At 37.8% G+C, this 23,559-nt stretch overlaps 3 protein-coding genes across 10 annotated transcripts in view; 2 read left to right on the top strand and 1 right to left on the bottom strand.

Moving 5' to 3' along the window:
• Nucleotides 1–10,966, top strand: part of kcnc3b (potassium voltage-gated channel, Shaw-related subfamily, member 3b) — a 45,884-nt gene extending 34,918 nt beyond the window's left edge. For 4 of the 8 annotated variants that reach the window (XM_035612721.2, XM_035612720.2, XM_035612711.2 and 1 more), the window contains one exon: nucleotides 5,779–10,966. In XM_035612721.2, coding sequence (XP_035468614.1) covers nucleotides 5,779–5,792 — 14 coding nt within the window. In that variant the 3' untranslated portion in view covers nucleotides 5,793–10,966. Of the gene's footprint in view, nucleotides 1–51 lie in introns of all 8 variants that reach the window. The other 4 variants (XM_035612710.2, XM_047327828.1, XM_035612719.2 and 1 more) reach the window with 4 other exon arrangements.
• A 1,283-nt stretch (nucleotides 10,967–12,249) lies between these two features.
• Nucleotides 12,250–18,257, top strand: LOC118288029 (potassium voltage-gated channel subfamily A member 7). Its single transcript, XM_035613779.2, has 3 exons — nucleotides 12,250–13,164; nucleotides 13,463–14,224; nucleotides 16,539–18,257. The coding sequence occupies exons 2-3, from the start codon at nucleotides 13,538–13,540 to the stop codon at nucleotides 17,442–17,444; spliced, it is 1,593 nt and encodes a 530-aa protein (XP_035469672.1). The 5' UTR covers nucleotides 12,250–13,164; nucleotides 13,463–13,537; the 3' UTR covers nucleotides 17,445–18,257.
• An 832-nt stretch (nucleotides 18,258–19,089) lies between these two features.
• On the bottom strand, nucleotides 19,090–20,595 carry fgf21 (fibroblast growth factor 21). The gene is made up of 4 exons (XM_035613781.1): nucleotides 20,323–20,595; nucleotides 20,134–20,211; nucleotides 19,897–20,000; nucleotides 19,090–19,809 (listed from the first exon to the last, which is right to left on the bottom strand). Exons 1-4 carry the CDS (start codon nucleotides 20,462–20,464, stop codon nucleotides 19,510–19,512), a joined length of 624 nt encoding a protein of 207 aa, XP_035469674.1. The 5' UTR covers nucleotides 20,465–20,595; the 3' UTR covers nucleotides 19,090–19,509.
• Between the last annotated feature and the right edge of the window lie 2,964 nt (nucleotides 20,596–23,559).

Here is a 23,559-nt window from a genome sequence, read left to right as displayed (position 1 = left end):
CATGATATAATGTAATGCATCAAAATGATCTTTAAAATTGTTCTCTAAAAGCAACGAACTACGAGAAATCTCGCAGTCTAAATAACATATCGGGTATGGCTGGGTCATCATTGCGGCTTGCTCCTATCACTAGCCCACCCTTTGACACCTATGAGGCTCCAGGACCACTGCGTCGCTGTCGTTCCCCCATTCCGTCTATTTTGTAGCTGAACGGATGGTTATGATTGGATCTCGAGAGAGGCAGTGGATTTGCTATGAACTTACCGCACTGAAGCCTCCGTTAGGATTGTACAACGTGTGAAAACAATAGCAATAACATAAAATGAACTTGAATGTCAAAAGAATGACCTCTTGTCTTGTGAATCCAATGGTTTATGATGCATGTGTCAAGTTAGCTGATGGGGTCAAAATCAAATTTTTGTTTTAAAGGTGCACTTATTTAAAATGATTAGAATAAATGTGAAGAAAAACGAATTGGTTAGTAAATGAAATAGAAGCAGAGATTAAAAAACATTTACATTTTAAAACAAAGTGTGTAGATGGACCATTTTTGTGTTTTGAACCAAACAAAACTGAGCTCACAACACTGTCCAGAGAAACAACTCTTGTTGACCATGAAACAACTACTTTTGTTAATTTAGCCAAAGACAAAAATACATTTATAGATTTGATTGATGTTGACTAGGTTTCTACTTTCTGTCTTATGTGAATATTAATGTATGTACTGTCTAGATATCATTTTGGTAATACAAAATAGACTTGGCCTTAATAAGTCTCACTATTAACAATAAATCTTGACACTAATTGTGACATCACAATGTCAAAAGTTAAAAAATAAGTAAAACCTAAGCTTAAATAAAAAAAACAAAGTATTGTACCATAAGAACCATTTCAATTGTGCAGCCTAACATGACGTTTGAAAATTGTACATGTCTTGATTTATTATACAGCTGTAGATATCCCATATATGCAGTCGTTCCCTCACATTGTACAGAAAAAGGTCTATTCAGTAATTTTGTTTGTTTATATAATCACAATATTGATGCAGTTACAGCAATCATACAAAAACAAATATATTTTTTTCTTTTTGTGCCTCAAACGTGATCACTGTGTGCCAGAGGAGGTTAATTTAGCGATAGAGGTAGGTGAACTAGCGGTAGCATGTCAATTACTACTGGCGTTAGCTAATATATCAAACCGATGACTGTGGATTCACCGAACAGGAGCACAATTTAGCTATAGGGTCTTCTTTATATATTATCTGATTAATGAGAGTAAAGACTGATTTGACCTTTGAAGATAAACTCACAAGGATACTCATGTAAATCAAATATGTACTTGCAGGCCTACAATTCTTAAAGAAATTGAAATGCAGTGTATTTAGAAAATGAATTTAACAAAAAATTAACTAAATGCAACCTAAAAGTAAAATATGGATGACATCAATTTAGCAATCAATTTTCAAATTATATATTTAAAACAAATAAAAGCACTTTACTAATAGTCCAAATTAATTTACTAACCTTTAAATGTTGCATGTTGGCAAAAGATACAAAACATATCATAAAACATCTGAGGCCGCACTATTAAATCCATCGCTAACAAAAAATGTCTTAAATATCTGTTTTGTTTCTTCTTATTCTTCACTTTTTGTTTTTTTAAATATATTTTTTCCATTATTATTATAATTTTTTTTCAAATGTTTATCTTAAATTGTTAAAAAAATTGAGAAGACTAAATAGAAAAATACTATGAAAAATAGGACAATGGTTACTGTATGACTTTTCCCTTAATCATTTATTATGAAATGATTTATTATAAAAAATCTCTTGTTATTAAAAGCTGTTATTTTTTTAACTGAGGACCTTCCTCATATGCCATCCACACATGACAATAGATCTTATGTTTAAAAGTTGAAGGAAAAACATAATGACACATTCACATATGCAATAAACATGCAATATTACTTTAATGCTGGGAAACATGCTGTGCACATACATATGTAAATACGCAGATCTATTTTTAATCCTAAAAATGCACAGACTTGGTAGGTAGTCTACTTATTATCTTTGATTTAACAGTTCCGGATCTAAGTGTCCAAAAATGTTATGATGACATGAGCCATTTGTCTTCTTTTATTTTGAAGTCAATGTGGTCCTAATGGTCCTTCAGACTTTTTGATGTTTTGGCTGCCATTTTGAAATTGTTTTAGTTTTCTAATGGTTTTATATTTCCTTCACTTGTATTGGTAATGTGTATTTTTCATTGTATTTAATGCCTTTTTTCCTGTACCACTGATTGTCTAAAATAACATTTTTCAAAAAGATAAAGTTTTATGTAACTACCCTTATGTTCTTAAACAAACAGAAATGTAGTAAGACTGAAATCATTAGGAAAAGGTTTAAGTGCTTTAGAACCAACTATTTTTTGCAGGGTTTAAGAGAGATTATTTCCGTACTTGTTTCGAGGGTCAGGTACTGTACTGATACTCTTAATATAATATATGGTCTTGATGCCATTTTGTCTAAAAATCAATGTGCTTCCAGACCCATACACTTTGAGAGCCTAGATATGCAGTATTATGATTGAAGGTGAAAGCAATCACATCTCTTGAATATTTTTTTCAAAATATTGATGACTAAAGTTTAAGGGGTTCATAAAAGTTGAACTGTTTCATTTAGGATAGATCCTACCATACAGTCACTGCACGAAGTAATGCTTATCTGGCTTCATCTGATACAAGTCTTTGAAGGCCACCGCACATATTTTCAGACTGAAGTTACTAATAGTTATGCATATAGGTAATATTGTTATATTTCACCATTATGATGTCAAAATATTATCATTAGTTTATTGTTGTCTGAAAATATCTGAAACAGCATGCAGAACTTTGTTCCTCCAGTGATAGCAGCTCCTTAATGTATAATGTTAACGTGAACGTGTACAGTTAAATCAATGGGAAAATGCTTGTGTAGTACATTTTCAAATTGATTTACCTGGGTCCAATCCTTTAAAATAATCTTCGTCCACATCATCAGTTGGTCTGTAATTTTTGCATAACTTCTCACAGTGCAGAAAAACTCATTAAACTTTTTAAGTGCACATGCATACAGTATAACCTTAGAATGACTCCACAATATGGATATCACAGTTTGCAGATACTCTGAATTGTCCTTTAATAACATAAGTGTGCATTTTTAGTTACAGTAAAGGAAAATGTCCATCCATCCTATAAATCTGCAATCTGCACTTAAATTCAAAAATGAATGACTATAAAAGTACCAGGTTTGTTCATATGTCCTTTGTATTGTATGCAAATGGATCTTAAGACTCATAACGTGTTTCCATTTAGTTGCAAAGAGTCACATCCCATAGTTGTGGCCAATCAAATCACCTATGAGATTCTGAAGTAAACCTTGCTTAAGTTAACAAAACAGGCAAATGTTTTAAGTGCCTCTATGAGGCCCGTTTAGGTTCTGATGTCCGTTTAGGAGTTCATGCAAAAGCTGGATTTAACAAGCTAAACCTTCAAATCATTGCTTAATAGGTCAGTGGTTATTGAATATGTACATATCTGTAACAACACGTGAATATATTAAAGTCATATGAAATGAATACATCTATGTACACTTTGTAATTACAGCAACAGTTTTTATAACTACTGGTTCTAAAAAAGTTCAATGGTTTTTCATCAGAGAGACGTATGGTTTTATCCCGCAGATTGCTCAGTGAAGTGCCAATCTAACCTAACTACAGCCGGCGGGTATTCCGGTCATGTGCACATGCAAATATCTGCATTTGTTTATTATTTCTACTATTTCCAAATTTATATATTTTTTTTTAAGCACAACCATTATTAATTCATCTGTAATGACAACTTGCAACATAAATTCTTGGTTTTGTGTTGTCTGCTTGGACATGGACATGGAATAAATGCACTTTACTCAACTGAATATAAATGAACAGTAAATGTAAAAATTAAAATGGTTGTTGCTAATGTATTCTGAAAGGGGGTGTATGGTAATATACAGTACAAATACAAACTAACAGAGACATTCACTTTTATTTTTAGATGTAGAAAGTATAATCCTTTGACGATTTAATAAGTGGAGAATATTACTGTTTGTACACCAGTTAAAACCATGCTTATAATATACACTAAACGAATGTTTTATGAACTAATGTAATCTTTGGCACATTAATGTAAAACATTGTTGGTAATTTGGAAATAAGGATAGAAACATTGTATAGTACACAATGTATTGTGGTTTAAATGTTGTATCTTTGACCTACATTAGTCCATAAGCTCTTATGTTTTACAATGCCAGGCCCATTTGTAAGAACACAGGCTGCTCTGGCACTGAAAGTCTAGTTCATATCCCAACAAAGAGTGGTGGGTTACTATCCAATAATGGATAATGTCTTTAGACCTGCGCAGACATATTTGGAAAATTACACAGATTTTTGCATCTGGCACCACAAGAAGATCCAGTTTTCATCCTAAAAATTACATTTGAATACAATTTTGTTGTATGTCCATGGTTAATGGGTGGGCAGCCATGGCGGTTTAGATTAATAGGTGTTTATTCCTTTTCACAATGTAAGACATAGTTGTTTGGAGGATGTATGAGGTCCTTAACTCTCAGTTGACTAACATTTAATGTCCTACTGGTCTTTAAAAAGAGGAACCCTGTCTTGCTTGTCTCTGGAAAAAACTACAACTGTACAGTGGACATTGACAGAAGAGGAGGGTGAAACGAAGAGTGGACAGAAAGAGCAAATGTGAGATGATGGTTGTACTGTGGGTTGACTTGTGCTGATGAGACCAGTGCAGAAGTGTAAAATCTCCAATCTCTTAAATCTGTAATGCATAATGCCAGCACATGTGATTCATGAACTGTTTGCCGTAACCGTTGGCAAAGAAGTCAAAATAATCTACTGTTGCTGACAAACAATTTATTGAACCTGCACCTGTGTTTGCATGATGCATATCTTAAATTGGTGATTGAGCTTCTTGAAATAGTGTCAGCCTAGTTTGTTTTTTTTAAAGCCGATACTTTGAAATACGATGATCTGTTTTAAAATGTGAAAACTTTCATGTACAGCAGTGAGTATGTTTGTATGTGTCCATTTGTCACAATGTGTTTTTCCATGAAGTGTACATACACGGACACACATGCACACATTAGTGAATGATCATCATCTTCCAATTAACTTTAATAGGATATCTGTACATAAGTCACTCCTGTAAAGATGGTGGCTATTAGTTGAGAGTTGGTAAAGTGGAGAGAATGGTTCTGGTCAGTTGGTTGGCAGCTTGTTTCATTCACTCCTGTTATTTGTTTTTCTAATATTGTCAGCCACAAGTTTTAATGTCACCATTTCTTGATTTTATTATTTAATAATGACTAACGTGCCAACGCTCTGTTTGTTTGTTGGAGACAGACTGTTGTTTTAGCTGTACTAGTGTTGTCATCACAGTTTAATATTGCCCACTTCATTCTGACATGCACAGTTTAACCAGCAGTTTACAGGTAATGGTAATCCCTGATAACTTCCCTATTGCACACAATGAAACTGTGTTATGGAAATCCATGTTATTGGCAAATTCCAAATATGAGAACAAGATTGCTTTATATTATTCAATCTAGATACACATGCTTACTCGTAATGTTACAATTTTAGTTGAGTCTCAATTTCACTGAACATGATTTCTTACAAATAATGTCTTTTCTCTGTGAACTTAGTATTAATGACTCTTTGTTCTTGTCTTCACAGTGTTAAGTTTCTAGCATTCGCCCTCTCTCTAATGAGGAGTCAGTAACCGGTAAACACAAATTTGCGGCGGGAGCCACGTAAGCGACAGGTGTGACACGGATGGACAGTTTAAAGGAGATCTTTGGGGTGACGAGAGAGAGAGACCAGAGGTTAATCATGAATTTAAAAATCATATGGTCTGCTCCTCACAATGTTACCAAAGCAGCCTCTTGGAACTCCGACCACACTTTTGACAGCTGTCAGACTGACCTTGTTGTTTTTCTCTTTTTTCGGCAAACTGACTGAGCATTGCACTGACACACTTTGGGAGAGAACAGGACTCCTGATTACACATTCCAGATGACATCTCTCTGACAACATTATACTCGCCATCTTGTATGATGACCAACTCAGAACCGTCTACAGTGCTGAACCACTGCACAACTTTACAAGTTTCCGAAAAAAACTCTCCACAAAGGACTGAATGAACAATGTAGCATCTCTGCTAACATATTGTAGCATTTGTTGGCTGGGAATTAACTTGATGTAATTCATCATCATACGTTGGAAAAGAGAGGAATTTATGCATACAAGGGATCTTTTAGATGTCATTTTCCTCTTGGGTTCCTTTCCAGTGAAGAAAAAAAATTATATACAGAAAGTACGTTAGAGACAAAGGATTGTTCTTACAGGTACTTACACTTGACATTCCAAAAACAGTGAAACATTAGATACAAACAGTGCTTATGAAATCAATCACAAATGCACAATATCTAACACCCAAACCACAATTCCTCATTCAAGTTTAGCACTTGTATAGCGTGTTTGCCACTGAACCTATGTCTTCCATTCACCTCTATCAGACTGAAACACTGCCCTCCTCACAAGTATTGACATTATCAAAAAACAACATATGAAGCACATGTAGCATCAGCTCCAACAGATATAAAAGTGATATAACAGTGTATGGCATTTACTGTACATGTAGACTCACCTGAAACATTCATCATAAGAAAATGATGAAAAAAGACTTATCTTTATCTCTCATGTACTGCCAGGGGCTAGCCCAAAAATCCATGTGGGATACCAACGGTCCTGTAGCATGCACTTGCTAAATGACCTTAAGTATTTAAGATTAGGAGAAATATTCCATTTAGGATGAGCTTTTTTACTCACCCTCATACAGGCCATTGTCTCTCCTCAATACAGTCATTCCTCTAAAATAAACGTATTCCTTTAAATGCCACTAGCATACCATCCATATATGCACATTTAAATATTTTAAGTACTTTTCCCATGGCTGACTGACACAGTGCTCAGTCTTGAGGAGCAAAAAGACTGACTCAAGGAGACAAAAATCCGAGGGACAATTGCCAGTCTTTCTTTAATAAAATGGGATATTGGTTTGCCTAAATTATGAAAAGAACACCCCTATCACAAAGGCACTTTTTACGTCACATAAAACTATCCATTAGCTGGAAATTGTGTGTTATTATGAAAGGGACCAATCGAATAAATGTTTCCCCGAACACAGAGGCCAACACTGCCAATTAGGCACAGTAATCCCGGGTTTACTGTATACTGCCCCATCTCTCTCTTGTCCCTCTTGCTGCCAACGACTGCTTCACTGGCAGGTCGATGTGAATATAAGGATGGCCCATCAGGGGAGCCCTTAGGCAAAGGGGAAAAAAGAGACAAAATGGACCAAGAGTAGAGCAAGAGTGGAAGTGTACAAAGAGAACAAATCTATATTTTGATAAACAAATCAACTATCCATGGCTCTGGGGAAAGTTTCTGAGAAGAAAAGATCCAGAATGGAATGAAGAAAAAAAGAAAATCAGATGCAAATGTGAATAGAAAATTTGGCATCATTAAATGGAGTCAAAGTCCTGGAAAAAGATGGGAATCGAATCTTTTGTCATGAGGCGTGGGAGAAGGTGTTTTCCCCACCTTCACCACAAAAATGACAAATGAGCAATGACAGACTCTTGCCTATGAAGACATGGGAATGACAATGGATGGACGCTGAGATACACAAATGAAAAAAAAAAAAAGATAATGCATTTTTGTAACTTTGTTTACCAGCATGATTACTTTGCATGACTGTCTTTTCAGCAAGCCCTTAGTTGAAGACAAGGGTGCTAGAGATACAAAAAAGTATATATAAAATGAATTTAAAAAAAAGTTATATGCAATTAATGTTTTAAAAAAAGATTATAATGAAAGAGAAGAGCTATATTTTCTTTTGAAAAGTAAAAAAAAAAATGTGAATATTGAAACATGTATGTTTGCAAAGTGCACCCTGAAATATGTTTTGTTTGATGAAATCTCTCTGCTACTACTGCCATACATTCCTTATTCCAGTTGTTTCAATTGTTTCACTTTGTGATGCATTGAACAGTATATTTTCTAACCATTCAATCAACAGAGACCATCCAAGACTTTGCCAAACTATTGCATTTGCGCAAAGAATGTCACGATTCACAGTTCTTTTTTTGCCTTGAATCATTTGCACAACTACCGTAGCAGCAGCAGCAACAGCAGCAGTTCTAAAACAACAGCTCTCCATACCACAACTTGACTGCTTGATTAGTACTCTTAGTTTTGCTTTTTTCCCCTTTGGCAATAATACAAGAGTTGTCACATGATTGTAGCAGGGCAAATGGAGAACCTCAAGAGTATCTTCAACGCCTCAGTGTTAAAAAGATTGGTAAAGGCCTTGGATGTCCCGCGGCAGGAATTCGTTGGAATAGGTAGATCAGTTCCTCTAATCCTTTAGAAAAATAAGAGTACAAGTGCAGGTTATTGAAAATGATCAATAACAGACTATGAGAGATACTGTACAGTTTTGGTTAGCAGTCGAGAGAGATTCCAGGTTTGCATGGAACCAACTGCCATTCCAAAGTTTGTGTCTGGTTTAAGGGGACTCAGGTGTGTTGATGGTGTGTGCGTGTGTGGATGTACTGTAGGTGTTTTGCTATTTTCTTTCTAACATAATAAATTCTAGTATATAGACGATGATAATGTGAACACCTCACAGTGATGTGTAAAAAAACGCATGCGTTATGACTTGATAATCTCTCGAGGGGGACATATCCCCATAGTCTTGACATATCCCCTTAGCCTCCTGTCATTGTTTGTCATGAATCCAGTCCTGATAACTATGAACACTGTGCCGTGTTGTAGAGCAGAAACGTCTTCCTCCCAGAGGCAACTGAAAACTCCTCGCACTCACAGTGTCAGCATGAGTGTGTTAGGTAGCTCTTCGTTTTTTTAAATGGTCAGGTCTTTGCATCCATCATTACCCGTGGAGTTACCGTCATCCAGCTGGCTAGTTGGCAGCTCATTACAGCACACAACACAGTTATGTGAGCACCAATCAAAGAGACCCAGAGCTTCCAAAATGATGTCAGTGAAGTACTTTAACTGTTATGGGAAAGAAAAAGATGAGAGATACCAGTGTCCACCGAGATTGATGGGAAAAAAAAAGTCTTGCTAAAAAAAACATCTCATTGTTGAGTGCTCTCTAAGCACCTCATCCTAGGTTTGGTATCCCAAGCGATTTTCAGGCCCTGCTGGTTCAGGGCTCAGCTCAGGCAGCTGAATGGCCCTTCGTCCATTCCCGATGCATTGTAGTTGGAGGCTCACCAGTATATGAGACTCAATAGTGTAATGTAGACTACCAAGACTATTAAAGAATTGTGTTCGGTCTACGTTGGTTTTACAGGGTCTAGAACTTATTTTTGTCCATTGGCAAAAAATGGTCCATGGGATTTTGTTTTGGTCCCTTGTCAAAACTCCCGATTTTAGTTCCCATTTTGGAAGGCATTAAGCAACCATGGCTTTGATGGCAACTAAGATGTTTATGAATATTTCAGAGGTAAACTTCTTTTAGTGGTGTGCGCACTTGCAAAAGGTTTGTGCTTCACCCTGCTGTTTGTGTTTTTACTGCCAAGTACCACTGTCTTTTTCTTTCTTTATCACTTTTAAGTTTGCCATTTCTTCATTTTCTACATTGTGACTGCTCTGCCAATGCCAGGCCGAAAAAGATGTCTTTCCTTTTCTATTGCATAATACTGCCATTTGATTTAGTCATGTTGAACAGAATGAGTTACAATGTTGAGAGTGCTAAGTCTGTTTTATTTCCCAAAGTTTGCAGTCTGTTATAAAATGTTGGACTTTTCCTATGTTACACTCACATAACCAAAAGAACAAAAATGCTTTACATGGTAAGTAGGTGCCACAGCTAACAGCTACTATGTGTAGTAACAATATTATGTCCTCTCCAGGTGTTTGGCAGGTGTTATGTGATCCTTGAATGACACATCCATAATGATATCCTATGTATATTTCTTTATGTGCCTGTTTCCGTTCTCTTTGTTCTTGTTTTTTAAAATTGAGGACACGGTATGCAATCTGCACCACGAATGCCACTGATCGACACTTGCTGTATGCTCCCTGAGACACAGATGATCTGTCATCAGTCCAGATGATTGCAGCCACATGTGTAGTGGCTTTATGGCTATCCATAGAGTGACTTAGCAATCACACTAATCTTAATATTTTATTTTACGTATTTTAAGTGATACAACCAGAGTTGTTTTAGAGGAATTGTTATCATACGAAAAAGATCTTTCTTATATATTTAATATCTCATTTTAATTAGAAATAATGTGATACACACCATACCAATATACATGCATCTAATATTACAGACGAACATCGTACATTCACGTAAGCATTCCAAAGATAAAAGATGTGTGTTCATTTTACATGCCATTAAATTGTATAAAACAGACTTAAGTACTAGTCCATTGTACTGCGGTCTCAGTAGGAGAGTGAATGGGGAGAAGAGGTGGTCACTGGAGTATCTGGTTGTGACTTATGCCGGATTTTATTTTTGAAATGTTGGAACACAAAGAACAACCCATTAAGAACTGTATAAAGTATATTTCAATGGAATGTTCATGATCTATCTTTTTATATTTTGAAGAAAAAAATAGAAACATATCAATAAAGTGTCATAATTGAACATATTTCTACTCATGTGACTTAAAATGTATGAATGTCAATGTGATCTAACGTGAACCAATCTCCATTGCAGCTTGAATGAATATCTGATTAACAGTCATGAGATGCTTTTCCAGAAACATTAAAATTGCTTAAAATCATGGAAATGAACTTAAAATAAATGACAAAGTGACATCAATGGTGTGTCATGTTTTAAAAAGATGTCTAACTGATGAAATGTGTGCTCTTGTGCATACCGACTGATACCATAACATACTGTGGAGACCCCATCAGAGTTTACACTTCTCATCAGCCTGTCAGGAATACGATACCACAATACTCTGATTTGAAGTGAGGACACAAAGAAAATCCAAAGTCTTCCAAGAAACTGAAGTAAGACACATTCAATTTTTAACTGGAAGTTTGAAGACATAGTATATTAAGATGGAAGCATTTCAGAGAAAGTCCAACTGTCGAGTTTTTTTGCTGATGCATTAAACCACTTTTAGCGTCGAACATAAAGACTTGCCACGTAACGGTAATCTATAATTTTGAGGTCAACTGTAACTGTGTAATGACATTTGAGAATAATGAGGTAATGTAAGAACTGTTTTCCTTCCTTGATATCAAATGACTGTAACTTTCTTCTAATATTATAGAAACCAAACACCAACATGAAACATTTTTTTAAATGACATTAAATGGAATAATTGTTTTCGAACTCAAGAACAAAATTCTACAGATTAGGGGAAGGCAGCGACAGGGTAAACAAAATGTAAACAAAAATTTCCGCTGTAATTTTGAAATCGTTTATCAGAATTAGAAAAGCAGATATTTATATGTGTCATTAGTAAGAATATTAATATACATATAAAAAATTGGTTCGCTAAAGTTGCACATGATTTAAATGCTCAGTGTCTCAGTCACAGGAAGTAGAAGAGTTTGGAAATCAGGTTGATTTAGGAATATTCTGGATACACTGAACCATATACTAGTGTAAGAACTACATGGCAAGAAATAGTAATGTCGTCCAATGACTCATCTATTTTCTACTCGTGGTTTTCACTGTCTGGTTCAAACATTTCTGCTGTGATTGCGCCACAGAACTAAATGAAAGCTAAAGAATTTAAAGCCTCATTTCAGAACCCAAAATATCCCCAAATTATAATTTTGTCTTTTGATTTCCACATCCTTTACACAAACAATTTCCTAATTGCATTTTAATAATATCTGATATTCATGTAGTTTCATTTTGCCTTTATTGTAGCAGTCAAGTTGGCAGTGTATTTTCTCTGTGGAAAATGTCGCAGAGTCTTTCAGTTTTTTCTCCATTATGCCAAAACATCATCTCCATCTGGTGGTGATACATAGTAGTGTCTTGTTTGGTTTATTCAGATGGATGATTTCTAACAGTAAATCAGATAAATTGGTTGATTTAATATTTCTCATTTGTTTGTGTTTTGGTATATCATATAGTCATTTTTTTTTAAATTACTTTTTTCCAAAAACTTAAAATAAACCGAAAAATAACACCTTAACAATATTAAGAGCTCCTACTCTTCACATTCCCTCTGCTTTTTCATCCAAATTCAAGCCAGCAATCCAGTTTCGCATCAGCCTTTCAGCAGCCACAGTCACGCCGATATTTCTCCAGAAACTGCCTTTTCTAGTTGTTATTATTCTTGCATATTATTTCAACAGTTTACTTTCAAATATACACGTCACAAACCCATGGCTAATAGATTCAATTGCAGACAATTAACAGCTTAACATATTTTAGGGGGGATAAAAACAAAGCTGCATAAAATGTGCTTTTGCTAAACAAAGAAGTCATAGCAGGAAAAGCAGGGGTATATTCAATAATTAATGGTCTGTTTTTAAATAGTATGGCTTCAAATCAAAATCATTTTGAGTTAATGAAGTACAGTGAGGGACCTCTGTCAGTCAGAGTACCATGCTTGTTAGAGAGGGTCACGCCATGGAGTGCCAGGCAGAGGTGACATTTGATAGGGAGGTTGAAGGTTGTCTTGCCCCATAGCTAAACTGGAGGGAAAGGACAGGGAGGGGTTGGAGGGGTCTACCAGAGATTGTATTTCAACAGGACAGCATTACCAAAAAATTTCAAGACAGGCAGCAAAGGACAGGACAAGATAGTGGATGTTCCCTGAGCAAAAAAGTGGAAGCACAGGTTGTGCACAACCTGGTCAGAGAGTTAACCTGGACTGGCAGTGGACCTGTGTGTGAGTGTTCACTGAAGACAACAGCCAACAAACAGCCAAACAAGGACTTTGTGAATATGACAGACGAGAGCAAGATGGACAACCTGCGGTCCCACAGGGGACGAACAATGTGATTTTTCATCCGACAAAGTGTCTATCAGCGGCTGTTTTATATTTAGTGAGTAAATACTTTCATCTCATTTATTACTACTTACATGGTTTGCTGTTTGTAATTTTTATCCACAGTAATCCACATTTCACTTTTTCACATAATATGAAATTATCTGTTAACATTTCAAAGGGTTTTTGCCAAATTTTGGGGTGAATGTGTGTGTTAAACTGTGATGTAATATGACATGGAATATGTAAACAACCACACACTGCTGCCGTATCTTCCCTTCAGCTATTTTCTTCTAATGTCAACCATAAATCGAATGAAAATAAATCCACTGATGGAACTATCACTCTGGTTTCAGACACGATTTTCAGACAGACACGAAGTTCTCAGGAGAGTGGTGTGCCGTGTTCCCTGGTCCGGGGTACTTAAAGGGATGGACAGCAGTGACCCACAGGATGACGAAAGAGGGGGCAGAAGGAAAGAGGGCGATGGAGAGAAAGATAAACAGCGAAAGGACCAGCTCAACAGTGAGGAAAAAGGAGAGAAGGAAATCAAAGGAAATGAGAAAGAGAAGAAGAAAGACAGCCGACCGTCTGGGTCTCTATGGAGGAATGGATGGGCGCTGAGTGAAAGACTCGCCATCAACGTCTCAGGGATGCGTTATGAAACTCAGCTTCGCACCTTAGCCCAGTTCCCTGACTCCTTGCTCGGTGACCCCCGACGGAGGTCACGGTACTTTGACCCCCTCCGAAATGAGCTCTTCCTGGACCGCAATCGGGCCTGCTTTGATGCCATTCTGTATTTTTACCAGTCAGGCGGGAGGCTTCGAAGGCCAGCAAACATACCCTTGGACATCTTCATGGATGAGCTGATGTTCTACGAGCTAGGAGAGGACATTGTGAGCCGTTTCAAGGAGGACGAAGGTTTTCCAAAAGAGGAGGAGAGACCGCTGCCGGCCAATGAAATCCAGAAAAGACTGTGGAAGCTGTTTGAGCACCCTGAGTCCTCATCGGGCGCACGTATCATAGCAATCATCAGTGTTATGGTCATTGTGGTGTCCATCCTTATCTTCTGCCTGGAGACACTGCCTGACTTCAGGAATGAGAAAGAGTTGCGAGAGGTAGGATGTGATTGAAGTATCGCTTTAATTGTTGGAGGCAGAATAGTTTTGGGTTTGTAGGGTTTCCAAATTTCGAAAAAGTCAAGTGAATGGCAATATGAAGGGAGACAATGGTAAGTATTCTCTACTTAAACAGACTATTGAGTAACTTTGTGGGCCTTGAGGGTAGCGGCATGGTGGGAAGTTTTATGTAAAGAACTGGGGATGCCATTGACAGAGTAAAAAAAATGAATTGAATGAGTGTGGGAAGGGTGAGAACTAGACATAAGAGAAGATAACCTACCAGAGGTCAGTCTCTCGCTTGAAAAAAAATTAAACCTATTACTTTTTATTAGTATTTGACATATTCTTATGCCACGGCTTCATGTTTAATATCACACCAATCAATTCAATGCCACTTGCTAAAATGGAGGCAGTGCCACTGCTAATAGTTTGTAATAAGTCCCAAATCAAACCACCAGGGTACAAGGTCTTGAATGGGACGTGTGGCTGCTTGTGTCAAAAGGAAACATGATAACACTGGAAGCAGGTGTTGAAAGTAAACACACACTTGGTGACCACTGTGTGTTATGAGGAAAAATACTGACAAGGGGACAACGATTGGCCAATATGTTTGGGAGCACACCAGCGAGAGAGAGAGTGAGAGTGAGGGAAGCTTATGGTGTGATTATTTTAGTCGGCTGTTAAATTTGATACACTTGGATTCAGGAAGCGGTAGAGGGTTCCGGGGACGAAGCGGGAGGGGCCAGGAATACGAATAAAAGGAGAGAAAGGAAAGACATGGTGAAGAGACAGTTAGGTGTGTTAGTAGAAGGTCACACAAGTGACTGAACAGACAGACAAGGGTGAGCCAAAGCCTTCCGGTGGCTTAGAACTGGAGACTAAAAGGTCTCACAGGATGAGTAGCATTCGTTGGGTCATGTTAACACATTCCTTCAGGACTGCTGTGCAAGGCCAGGCTGCCTTTGCACAAGCAAGCTGCCAGGAAACTACTGTAACTCACTCCTGCCCAGGTCAGCGGCAGACCCAGTGAACTGCGTTGGCTATGTAACACGGCTCCAGTGGCGAAAGAGATGGGATAGCGACAAAGGTGGAGTAAATGAGGAATGGTGCAGCAAGACACTCTCATGTTTCCCTTTGGAGATCTCACAGGGTTATATTTATTCTTAGGAGAGCCCTTGGAGCAGATCAACAGATGCAAATGTCCACTTTTAGAAATAAACACTGTCACTGACCTGCTACTGAAAGCAAGGGATACCCTAGGTTTATTTAAACTGCTCCGAAATATTACACACGGCCCATTACAGCATGTTGAACTGATCCTTCCATGCCCATACCATCTGTTTTCATGCTTCTAACCTGATGTTAGGAGTAAGATGTTTTAAACGGCCACAATCTAATACTTGACTGTATTGCTTACCGACACGGAAGATGAAATGACAGGTGGACTGAAAAGGAGATTGCTAGAGCTATGATTGAAATGTAAAGGCCTCAAACGTCAAACACTTCAATGGTGTTGCCAAAAGTGAGAGCCAATGAGATGGTGGACAACATAGGCTTCTGAAATTCAGTGTATCAGCACACCACAAACACAGTATACAGCAAAATACTTTTTATTCACTTTCTTGCCAAGACTTGGAAGAAAGATTTTATTTGAAATCTTCATTATAAATGCAGTACATAGCTGGGGCCACTAGCCTGTGAACGTAGCAGGAGCCTGTGAGCAATATCAAACTGCTGAGCTTAGTACATAGCTGGAGCCGGTGTGAGCTTAGTTTACCAAACTGGTGAGAGAAGGAAACGGTTGGCTTGGCTCTCTAGTGGCTAAGTGCTAAGCCGCGCAAACTGGATGTCGGCTTTAGCTTAAAAATTTCCATACAGGCTTTAAAGTGGCACATTATAAATCTTTGAATAAGCGACTAAGACTATTTCCCTAAATGTTGAACTATTCCTTTGGGATTCGGAGATGTATCATTTAAATGGGCAGTGAGCGATTTTGGAGAGAGCTTGTCTCTCTCTTTGTTGTTGTTGTGATTTTTCTGCTCCGGCTGGGCCGCGAACCCAGGACTTCGGGTATGGGAGGCCGACAACCCAGATTTTTTTCCGGCGAGCACACACAGAACCGACAGCTAGCGGACCGTGAGGACATATTCGCTGATTTTTACAAAATGTGTTTTGCTTTAGAATCGCATACTGCACTTTAAAGAACAATTTGCAAAATGTAGTTGTTTTTTGTCGTGTACTTTCATTCTTGTTTTGGTTATAGTGTTATAAATAACATGTTTCATTTTTTTTTCTGTCTTCTCCACTTCAGGAATATTTTTACAAGTACCACTCCCAGGCAAAGAATGTATCCGAGGGCATGCCTCCCCCACAAAGTGTTTTTCACGACCCCTTCTTTTTGGTGGAGACCATGTGTATATGCTGGTTCTCCTTCGAGCTCCTCATGCGCTTCGCTTGTTGTCCCAGTAAGACGCAGTTCTTCAAGGATGTCATGAACATCATCGACTTCAGTGCCATCCTGCCATTTTTTGTCACTCTGGGAACAGAGCTGGCTAAGGACAATGACGCCACTCCAGCAACATCCTTGGCCATCATCAGAGTCATCAGGTTAGTGAGAGTGTTCAGGATCTTCAAGTTGTCTCGCCACTCTAAGGGCCTCCAGATCCTTGGTCAGACACTGAAGGCCAGCATGCGAGAGCTGGGCCTGCTGATCTTCTTCCTCTTTATTGGCGTCATCCTCTTCTCCAGCGCCATCTACTTTGCTGAGGCTGACCACACCAACACAGCCTTCATCAGTATACCACACGCCTTCTGGTGGGCAGTTGTCACCATGACCACAGTGGGCTATGGGGACATGTACCCAGAAACAGTATGGGGTAAGCTGGTGGGTTCAATGTGTGCCATTGCTGGCGTGCTTACCATTTCACTGCCAGTGCCTGTCATAGTATCCAATTTTAGCTACTTCTACCATCGGGAGACTGAATGTGTGGATCAAACCGATTACAGCCATGTCCAGGCGTCACTGTGGGAGGATGAGGAGCCAGAAGGAGAGGAAACAGATGAAGGGGATAGGAATCCAGATGGAGATTATTATGCCATTGAAGGCATCTGTAACCCTTTGAATGGGACTCTGCTGGGTGGGCTGTGTACAGCGCAGAGCACAGAGTTCAGAGTTGGAACTATGTATGTGAGGGAACCACTGGTCACTCAGGTTTAGTGAGGTTGAAAGTGTTTTGTGCAGTTGTCTGAGACTGTAGGAAGAGACTGGAAAGGAGAAAAAAAAGTGAATAAAGAGGAGTTCATAGATCAGCACCACAGGTCCTGAGGAGAAAAATGAGCAAAGAGAAAATGACAAACAGAAACTGTCAAATTGTGTAAAATTAAATTTTTAACACTAATGCAACTTCTAATATCATTGTATTGCAATTTCTTGATCATCTATTTATTGGTGCAGCAGCCCAATAAATCACACTGAAAAGTGACTTTTTATTTAATTTTAAAGACAAAACAGCAAGAATAAGTTTTACATTCTCAGGGTCATAATATACAGTAAATGTATTATGAGCTGTTTTATTTATTAATGTTATCAGTTTGTTTTTGAGATGAAAGTTACTCTCTGAATGCCTGTGCCTTGAAACTATGATGTCTTAGTACTGTCACTTTGTGCCTTAATGTTTGAAATGGAAGCAGATCGATTATTGACAATGTAGATGTCATGTGTCATCAAAACTCAACCAAACACCAGAGGAGCTGTCCCTGCAGACACCCTGAGATCTCTTGTAAACCAAACTCACGTTCTCAACATTCTTCTGTATGACATGTACAAAGTTCACACTTGGGTAGTTTTGGCTTATGTGACCTGAAGCGACTGACATGACCTTTATCGTGCTGTAATACGACACTGTAGTATTACCTCATGACACAGTGTCACCTGCTGGAAGAGGAGAGGTTTTGCTGTGCTGGCAGAAGTTCTCTATTTATCTGGTAAATTGTACACTCAGTGTTTTTAATAAAGATTATATTTTATTAATTTTCTTAAAAGAAACTGTGTTATTTATGGTTGTAATTAGTAATTATTTAGAGAGAAGAATTAAACCTCCACTTATGCCACTGGGAAAAAAACAAATTTTGGCTATCATTTTATAGCTTTGTTTATCTTAGGATATGAAATATATCAAACTAGAGGAAATGAATATACCAAATCCATCACTGCTTGGGCAATTGCATCTCTAAGCTTAAAACCCCTTCTTTTTCAATCCATTGAAAAAAAAATATAAGATATCAGTGAGACTTTTATTTTGAAGTGAAGGGTATTTATAACAGACTTTCATGTGGCTCCAGTTCAAAGATCACGGTGTCAGGTCAATTTCATTTAATTTCTGTAGCCTGAAGTTAGGGCTAACAATGAGTTCAACATCCTGTTTACAAAATCTTTAGACCCCCATATCAGTAAAGACGGTTTTTTTTAATGAGTTGTAGCTCTGCCTCTGGTGCATATGACTGTATTATACTTGCAGTAAAGACAATTTGTGGCATCTGTACACAAACATAGAGTTTGCAGAATGCATCATGCCGAGGAGGGAAACACGTCTTGAATACATTTGGTAAAGCAACTGATAAATGTTATTGCAGGTTTGCTTAACACAAAGACAAGACAAGCTCCGGATGATCACCAGAACCCATCTGCAAAAATGTTACTGCAATAACTCGACCTGCTTTCCATTATTCTCTATTTGTCCACCAGAGGGCGCTCCTGTTCTTACTGTTATCAGCCCATTCCCTCACTCCTCCACCATGAAATCTGTCATCATTGGTCACAGCATGTGTTCCTCTCTTGCAGTATAAGTGCATTCTTCCTGGTTTGGTAAATTGTTTATTGAGCCCGTGTGTCATTGCATGACAGGTGTAGAAAAACAAATGTGAAATTTATATCATGTTTATTTTTCATGACAAACTTCTCACCAGTCTGATAAACACACTTAAGTAGCACAAACATGAGCTAACTGGGACTTCTCGGACTTCTGATTTGGAGAAATTTTGTTAAACAAAAGACGCAAACGTGTTTTCAAACTAACACACATAACGTGTAGTCTAATTTCTTTAAATAACCACCATAAATACAGCACACACACACAATAAATAAATAAGTTATCATGATATTTGCTGAAATAGAAAAACATTCATCCAAGCTGCTCATCCCATACCAAAAGCAAGTCTGCAGCTTCTACCTAGTCAATAAAATAACATTTTACAAGCATCGCATGGTCAAAGATCTATGCGATTCATTTTCTTTTCTTGCCCGCTGAGAACTGAGGACTGATCAGGGAACTCCGGCCCATTTCAAACGGGTCGTCTGAGTCCAGGTTGAAATATTTCTGACTGCTCGGTGGTTGTTCCGACACACTCTCCAGTGTCAGAGTGTTCCTAAGTGGTAGGAATCGAGTGAAGGGGACTGAGTGTCGACCCGGGGGATGTCTTGATGCCAGAGACACGGGGAATCCGTGGTGCGAGGAAAGGAAACGGGTGTACCCGTCTGCCAGTAGCAGCTCTTGGAAGGTGCAGTCAGCCTCAGTGTAGTGTGCCTGGAAAGTGACAACAGATGTGGATGTCAACTGTCAGTGAATGGTCAGAAGACTTCAGAATATCAACGCTGTTGTTTGCTCACTTACCTGCCCCCTCAAATGGCCTCCACTGTCCACACAGAGAAACAGGGATGACGACAGTCCTCTGATGACGATATGGCCTGATTTAACTGATTTCATCTGCAGCAAACCTGGAAACAGAAACAGCAATAGATGTGTCTTCATAAATCTCCTGCTCTCCGGCCTCAAATGATCCAGAGTATTGTGTGGGTTTTTAAAAAAATTATGGACATGCATAATCTGCCTGTTAGTAATAATACTCACTGTAAGGTGTCTGAACATCACTTCCTGACACTCTCCCGTCCTGGGTCATCTGCAGATACATGCCTCTCCTGTGGTTATCTGCAGGGGGAAAGAAATCAGCATCATTAGCAACATTAGGACATCGATATTCCCATATATTTTCTTTGCATCTATGACTAAATCGTTACAATGAAAAAGAACTTTAAATACCTGTGTAGAGATGCCCCTCTCTGACTTGACTGTCAAAGGACAAAAGTGGGTTGGAGTCAGCGAGATAAAATGACAGTGAGAAAGGAAGTGGAAGGATCAAAAGGAAAGAAGACAAGAAGGATGTGTGCGGGAGCAAAAACATTTGGATAACTCTTGATATATCAATATATAAGAAATAAATTAAAAATAAATAGCCTGATAATTATAAAAGATAATAAATAGACAAATATATGACTATATGAGCAAGTTCTTTCGGATCAAATTCTGGACAGGAGCAAGTCTTGAGCCCTTATAAAGGAGTTTAGGAGAAGGAAGTCCCACTTCCTGAGAGTAACATATGAGTCAGACTTTTCTACATGATTACACTCTGTTTTAATGATGAGGGGAAGACTTGGGATTTCACACTATGTATGGTCTTCCTTTGTGTCATTTACAGTAAGGGCCGCTCATAAAGTTGGATTTCTTTTGGACACCCACGGGTTCAGGTGGCTTCGAATTCTTTTGAGTCAGTGATTCAATAATTTATGCTCTTTTAGTTGGTTATTTGACATTGTTCAAGGAGCTCACAGTTTGCTTGGACACACTATTTTTGGGCAAACATTTAAATATTATTCATCCCTTTACCGACTTCTAATGTTGGACGAACATTCATCATTTTAGTTTTTTTCTGAAATGTGTTTCTCTCTCTCTTACACACACACACTGAAAAAATATCAATACATTTGTCATTTCTGGACATAACAGGTTAAAGCAACCCAGAATACTTTTCCATCCAGACTCGCACTTGAAAAATATACACATTTCACAACAGCCAGACGATCTGCTGTAAGACAAACATTCCCCCTGCGTCATCTGCTGAAAACATCCTCACAGCATTTACCAGTGAAGTGACAAGATGTTTCTTTTTTGGGGGGGGGGTTTATGGTTTAAGGTGTTTATCTTACTTCGATACGTGAGTGTGTGTTGCTTTGGGAAAGAGAATGATGGGAATAGTGGGTGAAAATGATTTATAAGGAGAAGGGAAATGTTTACAGGACTGCAGCTGTGCAGTCACCAGAGAGGCTGCACGCCAGCTTGTGCGCTCCAGTTAAGAAACATGGTCCATCACCAAGAAGCGTCACTTTGTCTTTGTTTCTTTTAATTGTGATGCTATGTAAGAGGTTGGTCCATAAAAAATAGCTTCCTCACTGCGCACTTATCAATCATATAAGAATATGAATCAGATCAGATAAATTACTTACGACCCTGTCCCTGGGAGAATTACGAAATCTAAGTGAAAATAAATGTCTTCATTATCAGCAGTCTAATATCAGACATATCAAAATGTATGGATCATATTTTCCCAATGTTTCAAATGATATATAAACAGATATATTGAATATTCAGTCATAAATACTGAAAAAAACCTTCCACCCAGTTTAAAATATACTGTAATTCTGACTGACTTTTGTCTGCCAGATGTCAGACTCCAGTATAACTGAATGGAAATTGGTCAAATACTATGTTATTCACCTCTTAAAACTGAATAAAATCCAGGTGATGAATAAAAATGGAACTCAGCCAGGAGAGGGCAATAGCTTGTTTATTCCTTTAGCCTCCATTGGCATTGGTGCATATAGCTTCCATCATCGCCACTGTATTTACTGTACATTACTCATGTCACAGTATAATATATTAATAATACTACTACTACTAATAATAATAATTGTAGAAAATGTCCTTTTACAGTTAATTCAGGACAATTTTTTATTTGAGAAGACTGTTGGGTCTCCTTATTGTTTTTTATTTTCATTATGACACAAAGGATATGTATGAGCCAGTCAGCCTGAGTTTGAAAATAAATACATAAATAAATGACTTTGCGTTGAAAAATAAGAAATTGAATTAATTCATTTCACCTGTACCATAAATATATTTTTGGTCTATTTCTAAGTTTTACATAAAGGTGCAATTTCATTACAAGAGAATTAAATACGCTAACACTGCAGCCCTGCCGTATGAAATTAAAAGTATGCATACTGGGAAACTACAGCATTTGCACTATCATGGCACCACATGCCACCTCTCTAAGCCCCCCCCCCCCGTCCCTCTTGTGGTATCTTAGTTACAGTGTGCCTCTTACTGCACAGCATTCAAGCTACTGTAAAGCTGACAGTTTGAGGCTAAAGCTGCATTTACATTTCAATGGCCCATATTCTAAAAGACGACGGAGAGCAGAGCTTCGTTACAGCGACTCACCGGTGAGCAGTCTGTGTGAGGGGAAATAACTCCTTCAGTAGCATTTTACAGGTATGTTTTTTAATTACAGCTTTTACAATCATTATCATTATTGTTATCATATTATATTCAATTATCATCACTACTATCCAATAATATGAATTGAAATCATAACACAATTTGTTGTTGTTTTTTTTCTTCGAAATGTACACATACAAGTAGCATATCTTAAATGTCCATAATTTAAAACATATTTCCTTTTTCAACCTAAAATGAAATTACGGTCAGTCTTAAAACTAAGTATGAAATGAACGTACAGTTTAATACACTCACATACATACTGTACATACATACATACATACATACAATAGCAGTTATCATAAAAAATGATAAAAATAAAATACACACATTTTACAAAGTCCTGACCCAAGCTTTCACATCATTAGATGATTGATATCATGGCGTTCACTCTAAAATGGTTGATTTTGGCATGCATATTAACACAAATGCTTAAATCTTTTTTCCCCCCAGTTTGAACAGGATTTTGTCATAAAGCACTTTGCTAATTGTCTCATTGTCTGACTTATTCACATTTGTGCATCTCATGTCTGTTATGGCTTAAGAACATACATTTCATCTATCCTCTATACACTTACATTCTCCCCTTTGAACCCCCCCCCCCCCCGCCTGGACTCTACTGTGTTGTCATGTTACTAGGCAGAGTATGTTCTATAATCAGTCTAAATTGTGGTAAGAACACCTGAAAGGATGTGTTGGGCTATAATTGTCTTGATCTGAACAGGAATGCATTTTTTACCCCCCAAGATTAAAAACTATAAATTCATTGTGTCAATATTGCCATCTCACACTCAAAAAACAGAAGATGAATTCACAATAGGCAATTGTCACTTTCTACAGAATCAAACAGCATCATGCCACAACTATGGATGAAAATGGAGCTAAAGAGACAGAGAGAGAGAGAGAGAGAGATGGAGAGAGGGAGAGAGAGAGAGAGATGGA

The sequence above is a fragment of the Scophthalmus maximus genome, chromosome 16 (genome assembly GCF_022379125.1).
Source record: "Scophthalmus maximus strain ysfricsl-2021 chromosome 16, ASM2237912v1, whole genome shotgun sequence".
Taxonomy (NCBI): Eukaryota; Metazoa; Chordata; class Actinopteri; order Pleuronectiformes; family Scophthalmidae; genus Scophthalmus; species Scophthalmus maximus.
The sequence above is the reverse complement of the archived record's forward strand: the minus strand, read 5'-3'. Positions and strand labels throughout refer to the sequence as shown.

Bases quoted from the DNA above. Each gene is read 5' to 3' on its own strand.
- fgf21 (XM_035613781.1), bottom strand. From the start codon at position 20,464: ATGTTTTTGCTCCCGCACACATCCTTCTTGTCTTCTTTCCTTTTGATC. The intron at 20,212-20,322 runs GTATTTAAAGTT...TTCCCCCTGCAG, and splicing joins AGAGGGGCATCTCTACACAG to ATAACCACAGGAGAGGCATG. The intron at 19,810-19,896 runs GTAAGTGAGCAA...GTCACTTTCCAG, and splicing joins GAGGCCATTTGAGGGGGCAG to GCACACTACACTGAGGCTGA.
- LOC118288029 (XM_035613779.2), top strand. From the start codon at position 13,538: ATGGACAGCAGTGACCCACAGGATGACGAAAGAGGGGGCAGAAGGAAA. The intron at 14,225-16,538 runs GTAGGATGTGAT...TCTCCACTTCAG, and splicing joins ATGAGAAAGAGTTGCGAGAG to GAATATTTTTACAAGTACCA.